General features: G+C 37.5%; 1 protein-coding gene across 3 annotated transcripts in view; it reads right to left on the bottom strand.

Annotated features, from left to right (window-relative positions):
• PLCB1 (phospholipase C beta 1) overlaps positions 1 to 15,826 on the bottom strand; it is a 679,879-nt gene that overhangs the window by 136,071 nt on the left and 527,982 nt on the right. For all 3 annotated transcript variants that reach the window (XM_059406554.1, XM_059406556.1, XM_059406555.1), the window contains exons 15-19: positions 12,334 to 12,401; positions 10,370 to 10,466; positions 7,664 to 7,748; positions 5,650 to 5,774; positions 898 to 1,052 (exon numbers count right to left, since the gene is read on the bottom strand). In XM_059406554.1, coding sequence (XP_059262537.1) covers positions 898 to 1,052; positions 5,650 to 5,774; positions 7,664 to 7,748; positions 10,370 to 10,466; positions 12,334 to 12,401 — 530 coding nt within the window. The remainder of the gene's footprint in view (positions 1 to 897; positions 1,053 to 5,649; positions 5,775 to 7,663; positions 7,749 to 10,369; positions 10,467 to 12,333; positions 12,402 to 15,826) is intronic.

Below are 15,826 nucleotides of genomic sequence, written 5' to 3' on the forward strand. Positions count from 1 at the left end.
TAAATTTTAAATAAAAAATGGATTCAACCAGCTTAGGGTAGACAGAAATTAGTGGAACTATTGTTATTTATTTATTTATTTTTTACATAGGTTTTCATATGCCTTTCGCTTAAGGTCAGTCTGAAAATTGCATTTATATCCAATAAAAAAAAGTTTCTTAATTCCACAGTTACCCATCTAAACAGGAAAGAAAGGCAACTTTAAAGACATTGTAACTGAAATGGCTACAACAAACAAGAGGTTATAGAATTCATGTAAAAAGCTCCTTATAAAATGATTTTTCACTCACAGTACAAAATATTTTCTTACAGCTAAAAAAAAGTTTTATCTGATGTAACATTAATTTCAAAGACTGCAGAAATAATTGTGAATTAATATTTTAGAATCAGATGTATGTTTAATGAAGCAATTATTTTACTTAGTATCATTACTCTGTTTTAAGTCCCTGAATCCTCTGATAGATTTTTAAAGAGGTAACTTGTGAGCTTTTATTCAATATTTAGTAATTTACTGAGAGAATACCTTTTTTCTCCAGTTTTGCTCACGGTGGCTATTTTGCTAGAACTAATGGAGAAAAAAAAGACCAGAAGATTTTTCCAAAATGGGTCGCTGATATTTGTACCAAAAGAAAGGACCAACCATAGTGACTCTAACTAACTTTGTTTATTGATTTAGGGTCTAATTTTTATCCTATTAAAGAATAGGGCTTAGCCCCTTCATCTCATGCATGTGGCTTCTGGAATTTTCATTCACATTTAGTCCTTAAAGGAAAAATGCATACAGGAGGTGGAGATATTGCTAGCTCTAAATTTTTAATGACTAAACTACTTCTTTATGCAAAATAGCTAGTGTTTGAGACTTTTGTTGGGGACAATTTTATAACAGAGAAGTACATACCTTGACAGATAAAGTGTTGGCCACTATCCCATCCACGATGCCTTCGGTGAAGGGATCAAAATGCTTGTCAGGTCTCCTCATGAACTCTGGTTTTAATCTGTAGCCACTTTTCCCATTGTATTCGTACATCCCCATATTTATTTGCATAGCGAGGTCTGAATATCAAAAACACAAACCTTATTGTGACAATAGTTGTGTTTAGAGCAAGAAAGTAAGATTGTACTGCAGTCCGTTTTTACTCCCCTTTTTAAAAAGAACTATTTATTCACTGTAGAAATGTAGGAAACACAGATAAGAAAAAAAAAAAAAGTCAAGCTGTAATCTCCAAAGCTAGAGACAAGCCACTGCCAACTCGTTGGTATATATTTTATTTCTCTTCTTCAAATATGTTTTGAACATGTAGGATGTCTATTTCACTAAATATTTGTCTGTTTTAATTTTAACAGTTGTACAAATTCTTCATTACATAAAATGGTTGGATGAATATCATTGTTGTGAAATCTTTGAAGCCATCATTGATGGCATTATTAGGAGTGCCATTTCTAGGTCAAAACATGTGTTCCAGGAAGAAGATGTGTACATTTTGGTAAGTCTTGCCAAAATGCCCTTCAGAAAGCTCATGACACTTTAAACCTCTAATCCATGCTTCTGAGCCTTCCCCACACATCACCAACCATGAACACTAGAATTCTTTTTTTTTTTAAATTTATATGAGGAAAGGATTTCCTTTTTAAAATTTGCATTTCTTTTGTTACTTACCACCTACACCTAATTACACACTGACTTCTTTCTAATGGACAAAACCTATTGCCAAAGTTTTCCTAAGGCTCAGTCAGCGCATGACATGAAATGGATGTCCACACTAATTACAATTGGTAAGGTTTTTAAAAAAACATTTTAAAGTCATAGGGAATCTGGGAAGCTGTTCTAGATTGTTCTAGATTGTCTGAGTCAGGACTCAACTCTGCTTAGGTGGACAATAACGAGGTGATCATAGAATTATTTCAGAATTCCATGTAACCAATCCTTTTTGGAGCAGGTAAAATAAGTGAATTTATTAACTGATGGTAACTGTAATATCTGCCAATTTATTAACCGATGATAACTCTGATACCACAATTGGACATTGTGCTAAAATAAGAAAATGACCAACATACCATTCTTGGAAAAATGGACACTAAAAGCCTAAAAAAATATCATAGCAAGTTGTATGTTCTGAAAAATAACACACAACTAGGAAGTAACATTAATCTCAGAAACAGAAGACAATTACATATTAGGGGATCTATTTACTCACAAAAGAAGAAATGAAAATATGGTCGTCCCAACAGATATCAAATCTACATTTAATAATGTCAACATAAATTCCTAGTTAGGACAGGACATACAGTAGTCCCCACTTCTCCATGGGAGATGTGTTCCAAGACCCCCAGTGGATGTCTGAAACATAGTGCCTAACGCTACATATAGTATGTTTTAAAATAGAATGATTATAACAATATACCGTAACAAAGGTTACGGGAATGTGGTCTATCTCTCAAGATATCTTACTCTACTGTATTCATCCTTCTTTTTGTGAGGATGTGAGATGGTAAAATGCCTACGGGATGAGACAAAGTGATGTAAATGATGTAAGCATTTTGACAGAGCATTCAGCTACATTTGGCCTTTTGGCAGTAAGTCAGAAGGAAGAGCATCTGCTTCCAGACCCCTGTTGACTGTGGGTAACTGAAACCACGGAAAGTGAAGCCACAATAAGAAGGACTATTGTACTCCTTTAGTGTGTGAATGAGTATTTGCCTCAGTCATAGCCAACATCTACTCAGTAAAGTTCCCCTTAGTGTCAGGTTGAAGAGAAACTGCCCACCTTTAATACTATTATTTAATCTTATTCTAGAATAGTCAGTCCAAATCACCATGAAGGGAAAAAACATATAGAGGTGATTAAATTATTGTGAGTGTGTTTCTACCTGAAAAACCCAATGGAAGGTACTGGCAAAATGGGCTATTATGAGAGCTTGGGAGGATGATTATAAAACACATTTATTCATAAGATAAACATCCGTATATCAATATCCAGAAACAATTTGCTAAAAATATAATGTTCAGGAAAAAAGGCTTTCATCTAACGAAAGTACACCTCAGATGAAGACGTGAGATATTGCTGAAGGATCTAATGTAAGAACTTTTTAAGGGAAGAGAAAAACATTCATTCTGTGATAAGAAAACTAAAAATTAAAAGGTGTTGGTTTTCTTCAAATTTCCTCAAATTATAAATTTAATGTGATTTTAAACAAAGTATTTTTTTTTTCTAGTCAGGAGGGGGAAACATACTATAACAATTAAACTAATATAAATTTAATGTGATTTTGTTAAAAATCCCATTTCTTTCCCAGTGGGGGAGAAGGAAATAATAATAAGTAAATTAAATTCATTTAGAATAGGAGTCCCACTGGCAATGGCAAGAAATGACTAAAAATTAATAGCCATGAAGGAGAATTTCCATTTCTGGGTATTAGACCATATTATTAAACATTACAATAATAACAGTGAGCTATTGGCCCCAGGAAGGCAGAAACATTTATTAGTAGAGGAGTATAACTGGAAGAAAATGGACCCAAATTAACCACACCAGAAAAGGCTACATCTATTAAACTGTAATTTCAGTTTAGTGTAAAAAGGACAGATCTCAGAGTCCTGAGATTATATGTAACAACTAAATTTGGGTGGTTAAAAGGGTCAAATTGCAATAAAAAAGTAGCCATGAGAGAAACAAGTAATTACGGATCTAATCCTGGGACGGAGAGCCTGTAATAATAAAAATAAACCAAGACTCCATAAAATAAAACATTAATTAACCGAGTCTCATCTGTTTCACCAAATATGACAACATACTCATTATATACAAAGTGCTATTATATGTGGATAAGAACATTGATAATAGTCCATAAATATGCATTTCATAAAAGCAGAAATGTAAAGATCAAGACACATATTTAAATGTTCAACCTCAAGAATAATCAAAGAAATAAAATTAAAGCAACAATATTTTGTCCAGAATACTATTATTATTATTATTATTCAATGGTAATACTTAACCAAGATCTCAAATGAGAGGTAACACTTCATATCATACACTGCCGATGGAGAAGAGAGCCAGTGCAACATATTTTTTTGACTTGTCAAATGTACCGATTTTTTCAAATCATTTTATTTTTTTTTATTATGATAAGTTTGCTCTTAATGCCCATCACCTATTTCAACCCCCCCCCCCCCAACTCTCCTCTCTGGTGACATCAATTTGCTTTCTAAAGTTGAGTCTGTTTCTTGGTTTGTCTCTCTTTGTCTTTTAGTTGCTCATTGGTTTTGTTTCTTAAATTCCACATACAAGTGAAATCATATGGCATCTTTCTCTGACTGGCTTCTTTCTTTCTTTTTTTTAAAGATTTTATTTATTTATTTGACAGAAATCACAAGTAGGCAGAGAGACAGGCAGAGAGAGAGGAGGAAGCAGTCTCCCTGCTGAGCACAGAGCCCAAGGCAGGGCTCGATCCCAGGACCCTGATCATGACCTGAGCCGAAGGCAGAGGCTTAACCCATTGAGCCACCCAGGCACCCCTCTCTGACTTATTATTTCACTTAACATTGTACTTTCCACCTCCATCCATTTTGCTGTAAATGATAAGACTTCATTCTTTTTAGGGTTGAATAATATTCCATTGTAGCTATATACTTTCTATATACCACATCTTCTTATCCATTCATCTATTGATGGATACTTGGACTATGTCCATAATTCGGCTACTGTAAATAATGCTGCTATAAACATAAGGCTGCATGTATCCCTCTGAGTTAGTGTTTTTTGTATTTTCTGGGTAAATAACCAAGATTTTTGTTGGACAATTTGGCATATTGCATGAGGTTTTTAAAACATTAACATCTTTTAACAGAGTAATTCTATTTTAGGAACTCTTCCAAAAGAACATTAGGACATAGATTTGATGATTGATAGTCAAGATGTTCCCTGAGCATTACAGTAGAAAAAGAATTCCTAATGTCCAGTGATAGTGAATTTCCTTCATATATAGCTATTAAAATTCATGTTTCTGTATAGCACTTGAATATATATAAATACATACACATATATACATACACATGTATGTGTATTTATATACACACACACACACATTTTAAACAAGGAATTAAATTAAAAAGGCTGTATACATGTAATCAAAAAACCTTATAGATTACAAAGCCAACAAGTTAACCGTGTTGTCTTTCTGATTGGTAGTGTTCCTGGCAGTTTTATTTTTTTCTTCATGCTTTTCTAAATTTTCCTAATTTTCTACAATATATACATACTACTTTTTAAAATTTTAAAAGTTGTATTTATTCATTTGAGAGGGAAAGAGCGTGAGTGAGAGTGCAAGAGCAGGGGAAGGAGAAGCAGACTCCCTAATGAGCAGGGAGACCGATGCAGGGACCCTGGGATCATGACCTGAGCATGAAGGGAGACACTTAACCAACTGAGCCACCCAGGCGCCCCTCTATATATTACTTTAAAAAGCATAAACATTTTTCTTTGAAAATAATGCAAAACCACTAGAAATAATTAAAGACAGTTTCTCCGTTTTCAAAGGTTACCTTTTTTTTTTGTAGTGATATTTCCTTCACTGAAACTTGCTTCTCTTCGCACACCTGGAAATCTGGCTTTATAACAGAACGAAAATGGGCTTTTACTGCGCGACTTACCCACAGTTTGAAAATTAAGGGCAACCATTTGGCAACCTGCATTCCAGAAGAGCTGAGGCATGTAGTTCGATGAATCCACACGGGTTCCTTTCGGATATATCCTGCTAAGCTGCATTTTGTTATATCTGGACCATCATGTTAAGTAGTGAATACAATAATAAAGATGATCAGCCAATACTATTAACTGAGAGGCCACTTTCCTTCCTTCTCCATTGCAAAATGAAGTACTAGTGAGGATCTCCTTGGGCTAGTCAGTGAATAATGTCAAAAACTTCCTGAACACACAGAATCAATGTGCTTTTGTAATAAAGATGTACTGTATCACCTTTGCAGAGCCTTGTGGGTAAAAACTAATGGGGGAGCAAAAATGGCCGAGTCCACGTGAGTGTGATTCTGTGGAGATTCTTAAGGACAGGCTTCACGAGAAAGGACACACGAAGAACCTCAAGCATGTCTAAGCATGTGAGAGCGTGATACTGTCTTTGGTGAAAGGGGCTCATGTGAACTGCATAGCTATTTTTGAAATGCTCTCTGCTCATTTTTGGCCTTCTCTGAGCATGCCGTTTGCCAAGATTGTGGTACTCTCTATGATGGATAACGAGGTAAATACAATACAGAAGGTTTTGACCTTGGTTTTTTTTTTTTTTTTCCCCTTAAGATCTTATTATTTATTTATTTATTTGACAGAGAGATCACAAGTAGGCAGAGCAGCAGGCGGGGGTGCCGGTGGGGAAGCAGGCTCCCTGCTGAGCAGAAAGCCCAACGCAGGGCTAGATCCCAGGACACTGGGATCATGACCTCAGCCTAAGGCAGAGGCTTTAACCCACTGAGCCATCCAGCCTTGACCTTGACCTTGTTTTGTATTTGAGTTCCTCCCACCATCAGTTTTCGATCCTGAGAGCCTTCTGTTCTCCACTACCGTGTAGCTGCTAAACAATGCTATGTCTTTAAAACACGACTGAGTCTTCCTATTATCAAATTTGGTGGAGGTTAGCTCAGGCCTAAAAGGGTCTGAACCGGAAGTTATTGGCTGTAGAACCTAGAGCAAGTTATCTTGATCTATGTCTCCGTTTCCCTCCTTTACTTAGTAGATTACACAATCCCTCCATTCTAGGCCTGTTGTGAGGATTCAGTGAGTGAACACAAATATTGGAGGTTGTATCCAAGAGTCAATACTTAAGAGTCTGTTTATGGGATTTACACTTGTTTCCTCTCCTGTTGTTGATGACTTCGAAGGGTGACTTCTATTTATTCTGGGACTTGCTTCATGAAATTGGGCTGTTTGAAGCAGTTACTAATTACTTTCATGAAAAAAATGTACAGACTTGTTTCATTTTTGATTTATGGATAAAAACGTAAAGTTTTTGTTGTCAGGACTATCGACAAAGCCATTATTAGTAATATATATTTATATTCTATTTTTTAAGTTTTTTTTTTTTTTAAATAATCTCTACACCCAACATGGGGCTCGAACACATGAGCCCAAGATCAAGGGTCACATGTTTCTTTGACTGAGCTAGCTAGGCGTCCCAATATTTATAGTCTTATCACCATCCTCCTAACTATTTTCTGATTAGACACTTATTACATGTAAGGATGTGATGTGTGAAGAAAGTTTACATATATATATGTAAACATTTTACATATATTCTATCTTACATATGTATGAAGTATATACACACGCTTTACTCTTGTTGTCCCTCACCCAAAAGGCAAGCCATATAGCTGGTATCATGGGTTCTGTTTTACAGATTAGGAAATTCAGAAGGATTAAGCAAACTGTCCCATGACAAAAGGCTTGATGGTGTGAAAATCACCTGAGCTTCCTTTACCTCAGACCAGTGGGAGGCCACCCCCCTCAGCCTCACACAGGAAACCTGAAACATTTCTCACACCCACATGGCAGAAGGAAGCCACTTCATGCATCTTTCTCCTTATTCAAAACAAAAATCAAACAAACAGCACGTGGCTTCAGTTGGGTCCTTTCAGGGGTCACTCGTCAAATCAAGGATACTCTACAAATTCCACGGGAGACTTCGTCAGTTGCTCAAGGCCTTTGGTTTCCACGAAGGAAGACATTTCAAAACTTCTATTTCTTTCTGAGTTAACGACAAGAAAAACAGGGTGAAGTAAAATACAACGGTATAATGATAACACGTAAGAAGTAGGCGCGTGTTCAGCGACGTTAGGGCAGTGAATCCTCATCGTAACTTTGTAAATGTATTTCTTTCTGTGAACCATTTACCTGCACCCACAGGTAAGTCTTCTAAGTCTCTTCTAATACTTACCACCTGAGTCAGCTATGCCTCTGGCCTTGCATTAGGGTGGGGAAATGAATTTTAGATGTCGCAAATGAAAGCTGTTTTGTCAAAAGAAAAGGAGCCCTGGGGGAATCTTTTGTTCTAAATCCACTCAGATTAGCATCTCTGACTCTCTTTGATGCTTGCATTGTCTTTGGCTCAGTTTGTATGTGCCCCTTCCATTCACATAACTAATGTGACAGTAAGATCTGGGTATTTCAAAGCAGAAGGATCCTTGGAAATTTTCCAGTCTGATGGCCTTGTTTTCAGATTAGATAAGAGAGGCCGGAGAGATGAATGTGTTAGAGGTCTCAGTAGAACACAGGAGCAACGTTTTGAAAGTGGAATCCAAACTTCCCGTTACATGGAAGAAACAAGACAAAGTCCTCTTAGCCTGTAAAACTAAGAAGAGTCCAACAGCTTCTCTGTTCTTTTCCCAGCCAAAAACCAAAGTGTCCCACACAGTACTGTGGCAAGTGTCGTTCAGGGAGCTTAGAAAACTCTGAGGGTCTTTTAAAAATTTATTTTTATTATTTTTTAAAAGATTTTACTTACTTATTTGAGGTAGAAAGCATGTGGGCAAGTGGGGGGAGGGGTGAAGGAGAGAACCTCAAGTAGACTCTGCTGAGCATGGAGACCGATTCGGGGCTCGATCTCAGGACCCTGAGATCATGACCTGAGCTGAAACCAAGTCTGACCGTTCAACTGACTGAGCCAGCCAGGCACCCTGACAGTTCCCAGCTTTATTTATTTAAAAAGAAAAAAAAAATTTTAAAGATTTATTTCTTTCTTTCTGAGAGAGAGTGTGTAGGAGAGAGAGAGAGCTTAAGAAGGGGAGGAACAGAGGGAAAGGGAGAAGCAGACACCCTGCTGGGCAGGGAGCCCGACACAGGGCTCCATCCTGAGACTTCCAGATCATGACCTCAGCCAAAGGCAGATGCTTAGGCCCTTAAGCTACTGAGCCATCCAGGTGCCACTAGCTCTCAGGTTTTTTTTTTTTTTTAAAGATTACCTTTGAGGTATTTTTCCCACTTTGATGCCCAATTTAAAGCCTCATTTTTCTTCCTAAGTCATTCCTAGATGCTTTTATCCATCGTCTCATCTCCCCCAGTTTAATCAGTTCTCGGGGAAACCCTTACTTCTTTTATTTGGGGCCATCAGAAACCTATTTTCATATGACTAGTTTTTTAAGCAAGACTGCTAGTTAAGATTCTGTGCATTTAGTAGGTGTTTTTGTAACGTATGTGCAGTGTTCTTTTTCCAAAAGTGATAAAATGACAGAAAACACAAGGAGAAAAGTGTTTGTTGGTGAACCTTCGGTTTGTGCTGCTGTTACCAGGTTTCTGAAGGATGTCAATGCATCAGTCCCTTTTCAACTTGGCTACTTGACTAGGAGCTTTCGACTCATGAATCAGGAAAACTCGTAACAGCCAATGGAAGTTAGAGAAATATAAAAATAACTACTTTTTTAGGATGTTTCAAACCGAACAACTTGTCGTAAGATGCATCAGTACTTAAAAAAAAAAAAAATCACCTGGTGATTCACAGACATGTACCACTGGGACTAATAATACATTACATGTTAATTAAAAAAATAAAAAATTTTTTAAAAATCAAAGAAAAATTTGAAATATTTATATATAAACTGTACAGGAAGTTACTTTCTCATTATAGAGATCCAGGTACTATATACCACTAAATTAAGGCTCTTTGGGAGAAATTATACACTTACACATAGGTGTGTTAGGTAGAAGCTTAGATTTTAATGTAAATATAAAACTATGCTTTATCAGAGGCTGCTATATTTAAGCAAAAATTCAGCCTTTACGAGCACACTCATAAAAGCAGCTAAAATGTCCCAAGGATTCTCTTCACCTGATAACATCCTACATTTCATCAAAAAAAGGACAATTTCATAAAAGGGCTCTTTTCTTTAGGTAGAGGGAAGATGCTATTTCTTTCTTTGTATCCAGTATGAATGTGTATTGGATGAAGGAAGAACACAAAAAGATGCGACGTTAATGTTCTCAAACAGGCTGGACAAATGGAATGTGCGTGAACTGACAGACTGCGTTCCGTTCTAGTCCTTAGGGCTCACCACCTCTCTGGCTGCTCTCCTGCTGGGAAATGGGTAAACAGTTTATTCCAATCCTGTCCCTTATTTAATGGAAGGAGCCCATTATGTTGTTGAGACTCTCCATTAGCTGTACTCTACTATCTTCCAGATAACCAAGATGGTGTACAGCCCTACTAAGAAACATCTTGGAATATCTTCCAACGTGGTTTGGATGGTCAACCCAGGCAGGTATTCAAGACTTTCCAGAAGAGTTCTATAAAGGGTAACAGTCTTTGTTCTAACTACCTTGTATTGAGAAGATACTCTATACTCCATTAGGGGTTCTTCGCCAGGGAAAACTTACTTTTTGAAATTTCAAATGACTCAAACTTGACTGGCTGAATGTAGTTCACCAGGTTAGACATCTCTTCAGTGGCCATGGCCTCGCTCCCGGCAGTCCCCTGGAAGCAGAATTAAAAATAACATTCCCAGAGTCAGCAATACGTTACCAAGGGTTATGTTTCCCAGGGCAATGGTGAAGGGACCCACGAGAGAGAACATCACTCCGCCTCTTCTGAAAATGGTTATTGCCAATAGAAAGTTCATCACAGGAGAAAATTTGCTCATAGGTTAGGCAAGGGCCGGGTGGCAGGAGAGAGGTTGAGGGGCAGGTCCTAGTGTGCTCTGGGACCTGCAGCAACAGCATTCCTGAGAATTTGTTAGAGATGCAACTTCTCAGCCCCCTGCGGCCAATGGCCTCTGGAAATAGAATCTGCAATTTACTAAGGTGATTCAGACACAAATTACAATCTGAGAAGCACTGAGCCCTATTTCACCTGTCACAGCATAAATTCCTTTGCTGATATCTAAGGTTAATACACCAAGAAATCAGGAAGTCACTGTACGAGTTGAAAATTAGTACAAAGTGACTGCCAGTGAACTCCTTCCCCCCCCCAAAAAAAGGTTTTCTTAAAAAAATTGCCCTGTAGAAATAGGTTGGGGTGGGTGAACAGTTACTGCTTTTCTTTACAAATGTTCGTTCAGGTTAGTAGCTTATATTCTGGAACCAGATTGCCTAATTTCAAACCCCAAGCCCACCACTCAGAAGCTGTGCAATCTTGGGCAAATTACTTAACTGCTCTGTACCTCAGTTTTCTCACCCGTTAAATTAGAATAAAACCAGTTCCAGTAGCTTCCAGAGTTGTGGGGATTATTAAATGAGTTAGTTGATGTGAATGAGCTCAGAACAGAACCTGGCCCATAGTAAAACCTCACGTTATTTTAGCTTTTATTAGGGATTATGGATCAGTCTGATAAAGCTTTAAATGAAAGAGAAAAGCCATATTGCCGTATTGGTGTGGACAGACCTCTGTAGACAGAGCTAATATTCTCTCCCATTTTCAGAAAACAGAATACATGCAGACACACTTTCTTTTTAAAACTCCTGTAGCAATATTTAGGTTAAATGCTAATTGGGAAATAATCGTTTGCAAATAAACCATCCAATTAGTAAGACAATTTTAAATGATCAAGAGTCAGTGATAAAATTTATGTGTGACTGAAATAATTGTCAGGCAGAACTACTCTACCAGGCATATTAATAGTTTTCCTTCTGGACATTATCTTGAAATTTAGCAGAGGAACATATTTAATCAAAACTTTAGACTACATGAAAAGAAGTACCGGAGGAAGAACATCCTGTAAGAATAGTTTATTATTCATTATTTATTCTTGAGACAGATACTTTCCAATATATCTGAAAGCAGATTCAGGGTAAACTTTTTGACCAAGAAACTTGCTATAACAAATTTTAAAATTCCGATTGGCCAATCCCAGATTCACTTCTAGAATCTGGGCAATCACTATCTCTGAGCTGATGAGGTTCTTTGGGATGTTCGAGCTTACATTAATAAGGATCTCTAACGGTTCCAAAATTACAATAATGAAATGCATGTCACGTTTTTGGACATTTCTCCCAAATCCTGTGTCTTCTCGGGATTCAGGATCATTTGACAATCCATTTAATCGAAGCGAGTGGTTGGATGTCATGAGTTTTGAATTCACCCTCTAGATGCCCCATTCGATGGAAGACAGTCTCAGCAGCATTGTTCATTACAAAGAGTTTTGCTCAATGCCATGCCTACTCCTTTAGTGACCCCGGGATGCATTTTCATTTTCCAACTGGGTAGCCCAAAGTTTTACAGTGAACTATGACTCCTTTGACCACTAGATGGCAGAAGGGGACCATGAACTATATCCAGATGGAGTCGCCTGGATGCGCGTGTTAGAAGAGCCACTGTGACCAGAAGTCAGTCCTCAGATACCTACCTCATCCATTGAAGATTTTTTACAGTCATCATCATCGTCGTCGTCGTCACTCTCAGTGTCCGCTTCCCCTGTCAAATTTTAATAACAGATCATGAGGTAACAGTTTTGAAGATTTGAAGCACATACTAACAGTTACATGGCCAAAAATGTCCTTGGATATTGACCTCTTAACTATCCTTTTGGATAGTTAAATTTATTAATTATATAGAGAATTAGACTGAGATTTTGAATATGGGTTTTTTTCTCCAAGTTTCATTTGCGAATGCCATTTGAAATGCCAGCATTCTGTTGAAAATGCTTAACATTTTTATCAGTTAAAAAAAAAATGGCATCACCTACATTTAGCTTTCTAGGTACACACATCCTAGATAGATGTGTACATTGTCTTTCAGGGTCTTAATCATCCGCAAAGGGATAATCCATCCTGTTCTCACTTTTCTTTTCCCTCTTTTTCTGGACACTGACTCTTTCTTGTGGTGCTTAGCCAGTGCTCAGTGTCTTTGTGGCCACTTTTCTGAGGCCATACAGGACCTCACAGTGAAGGTCAAGGACATGAGCTAGGACAAAAAGAGTGGGGCTGTGGCAGCATGCCTAACTACACAAACCCTGTATTGTCTCGATCTATGATTTGCCCACAGGCTTATTCGAGTATCCTCTAGGCAGTGCACCTATCTTAGAAAATGGCGATGTCTGTTTTAAAAAGCAGGATAAAATGCATGAATCCTTAACATAATGATGCATGGAAATAAATCTACTTCAATCACAACATATTTCAGCTCGTCTTTAGCCGATACATAGTCATTTCCATGGATTCTTTTTCCTCTCCGAAGATTTGGTGGATGATTCTGCTTTTGAATATTCATACTAGCATGAGGTATTAAATTCTTCCACGCTCTGGGACTCAGTCAGACCCAATAATATCAGTTATGTAAAAAGAGTTTCAAGTAAAATACTACAGAAGGCATTATTTGATTTGATTACTACCTTCTGGCATTCACACGGGGCAATAACAGAAGGATTCCAGTAGGTGGCAATATTGGCTCAACAATGAGGCAACTTGCACTTGAAAGGCCCTCCCCATCAAACCTTCTGGAAGTTCACTGCCTGGTTTAATCTATATAAATGACACAGGGTCCACAACATGTCTTCAAAGACGCTTATAAATGTTTTCATTTGGCTGACAAAGTTCAATCAATTACTGAATGACAGCAGTGAGCAAAGTATTCATGAACTAGCTTCAGAAGGAAAAGATTTCTGGGACCAACCAATCATTATTTATGGCTTGTTTATTAAAAGAAAGCACTCTCAGCCACTTTATGATGCTGATATTGTGTTAAGTTAATAAGATGAATCCATTATATTTTGGATAGAAAACACAGTATATAGAGTATATAGAGAGACATGTTATTTTAGGAAGTTGGCCCTCAAGTTTTTTTTAATAATCAAATGTGTTGCTGCAAGATCTTTTAACCAGTTTTTACTTTTTGGTTAGAGAGGGTATTCTTTCTATAGAGTGACAAAACTGTTTGCAAAAACCATTTACACAATGCTTCACGGGACGAACAATACGCCGGGCATTTCAAATAGTCTTTCAGGTCATTCTTTGGTTTATGGGGGAAAGAAAGAAAGTTGTCTTCCCTTACTCTATGAGGAGAGCACTGGTCTTAGGAGGGACCCTGGAGTCACTAAAACCTTGCACCATAAAAAAATCTACTCTATCCTAGTTCTTTAAGACAACTGTACTGGCAAAGGGCTGATCTTGGGAGAGGCACCTGACCCACAGAAGCCATGATAAACAAACTAGTTCTGAAATAAGAACCATTGCATGCTTTTCAAGTTACTTGGGTTCCCATTACTATCTACAAACCAAATGGTAAATTAACAGCACTCGTTATTCAAGAGCCTACCTACATATTCCAATGTCCAAAATTTTCCGTTGAAAGAAAGATTGCACAACAGACCGTGGGGGTAGCTTAGGAAATCTCAGAACCACGACCAGATTGCTGATCTTTCTCTGTATTAAGCAATAATTTTTACTGCCTGTAAAAATCATTATTTGTGTTACACATCCAGTTAATAAGAGGGACGGAACTGGCAGTGGGAACACACACAGGAAAACAAGTTTCTCCATGCAAAGGAAGATCTGCTTTCTTCCCTAGATTCAAGAGGTTCAAGAACTGTGCTAGGAAATATGTAGCCTCTTGACAACAATGGCCCCAAATCTTCAAAAAGAGCATTCATATTGGGAACAAAATTGTTTTTGAGAAGAGAATCAGAAATGGGTAATAACATTTGGTATATACATTCAAGGGGCACCTGGGTGGCTCAGTGGGTTAAGCTTCTGCCTTCAGCTCAGGCATGATCTTGGGGTCCTGGGATCAAGCCCTGCATCTGGCTCTCTGCTCAGCAGGGAGCCTGCTTCCCCCTCTCTCTACCTGCCTCTCTGCCTACTTGTGATCTCTATCAAATAAATAAATAAAAATCTTTAAGAAAAAAAAAGAAATACACATTCAAAAACTATCCTCCCATAAAACCTTTCAAAGAATTGTATAATATCTGTTGATACAGATTTTTATCTAACCTGTAAAAGATATTGGCCATTGAGATGGAAAAATTAAAAAAAAAAAAAAAGATAAATCAGTGTCTTGGTCAACCTACCCCCACCCCCGCCGCTATTGCCCTAGAGTTTATATTTTAATTTAAAAAATTATTCCCCAATTTTTAAATTGATGTATGATAGTTATCAGAGAAGTATACATACTTGTACATGAATTCGCGAGAACTACACAAACCTTAGTAACTGTTACCAAGAGCAAGAAACAGAATAAAACCAGTGTCTCTACCACTTCTTCAAGGGTCACCATTTCCTGACTTCTAACTGCATAGGATCCTTCTGCCTGTTTTTGTACTTTATATGAATGGAAATATGGTAGATACTTTTTTGTATCTGATTTCTTTCACTCCACCTTGTGCTTCTGAGATGCAGCCCTATTCTTGTGCGCAAAGGTAGATTGTTAATGCCGCACATTATTTCGCAGTGTGAATACCCTACAACTTCTTTATCTGTCGATGACATTTGGTTAGTTTCCAGTTTGGACTGTTGTGAGTAGTGCTGTGTTAAGCAATTTCTTGCATCTCTCTTGATGACTGTCTATACACATTTCTGTCTGGTATATGCCTAGGAAAGGACTCCCTGGTTCAGAGGGTATGCATAGGTTCTGGTTGTGTAAATACTGCCAGTTTAGCAAAATGATCATTCCAATGTTAGTTAAGCTTTTCATTGAAAAACTTCCTAGATTCAAGCTTCAGGCTTCCTCCCCTTCATCACCCTCTAATTGGGAGAACTTCCTAATGCCCTTTTCAGACTGCCAAGATTCTGATTAAAGCTAAAAGAGAAATCAGACTAAATGACAAGTAATTCAAAGGAAATGGGATGACCACTTGGAATTCTTTCTTCATCAGCCACAAAAAAAAAAAAAAAAAAAAAAAAAAA

Source organism: Mustela nigripes, chromosome 7 (assembly GCF_022355385.1).
Source record: "Mustela nigripes isolate SB6536 chromosome 7, MUSNIG.SB6536, whole genome shotgun sequence".
Lineage (NCBI taxonomy): Eukaryota > Metazoa > Chordata > Mammalia > Carnivora > Mustelidae > Mustela > Mustela nigripes.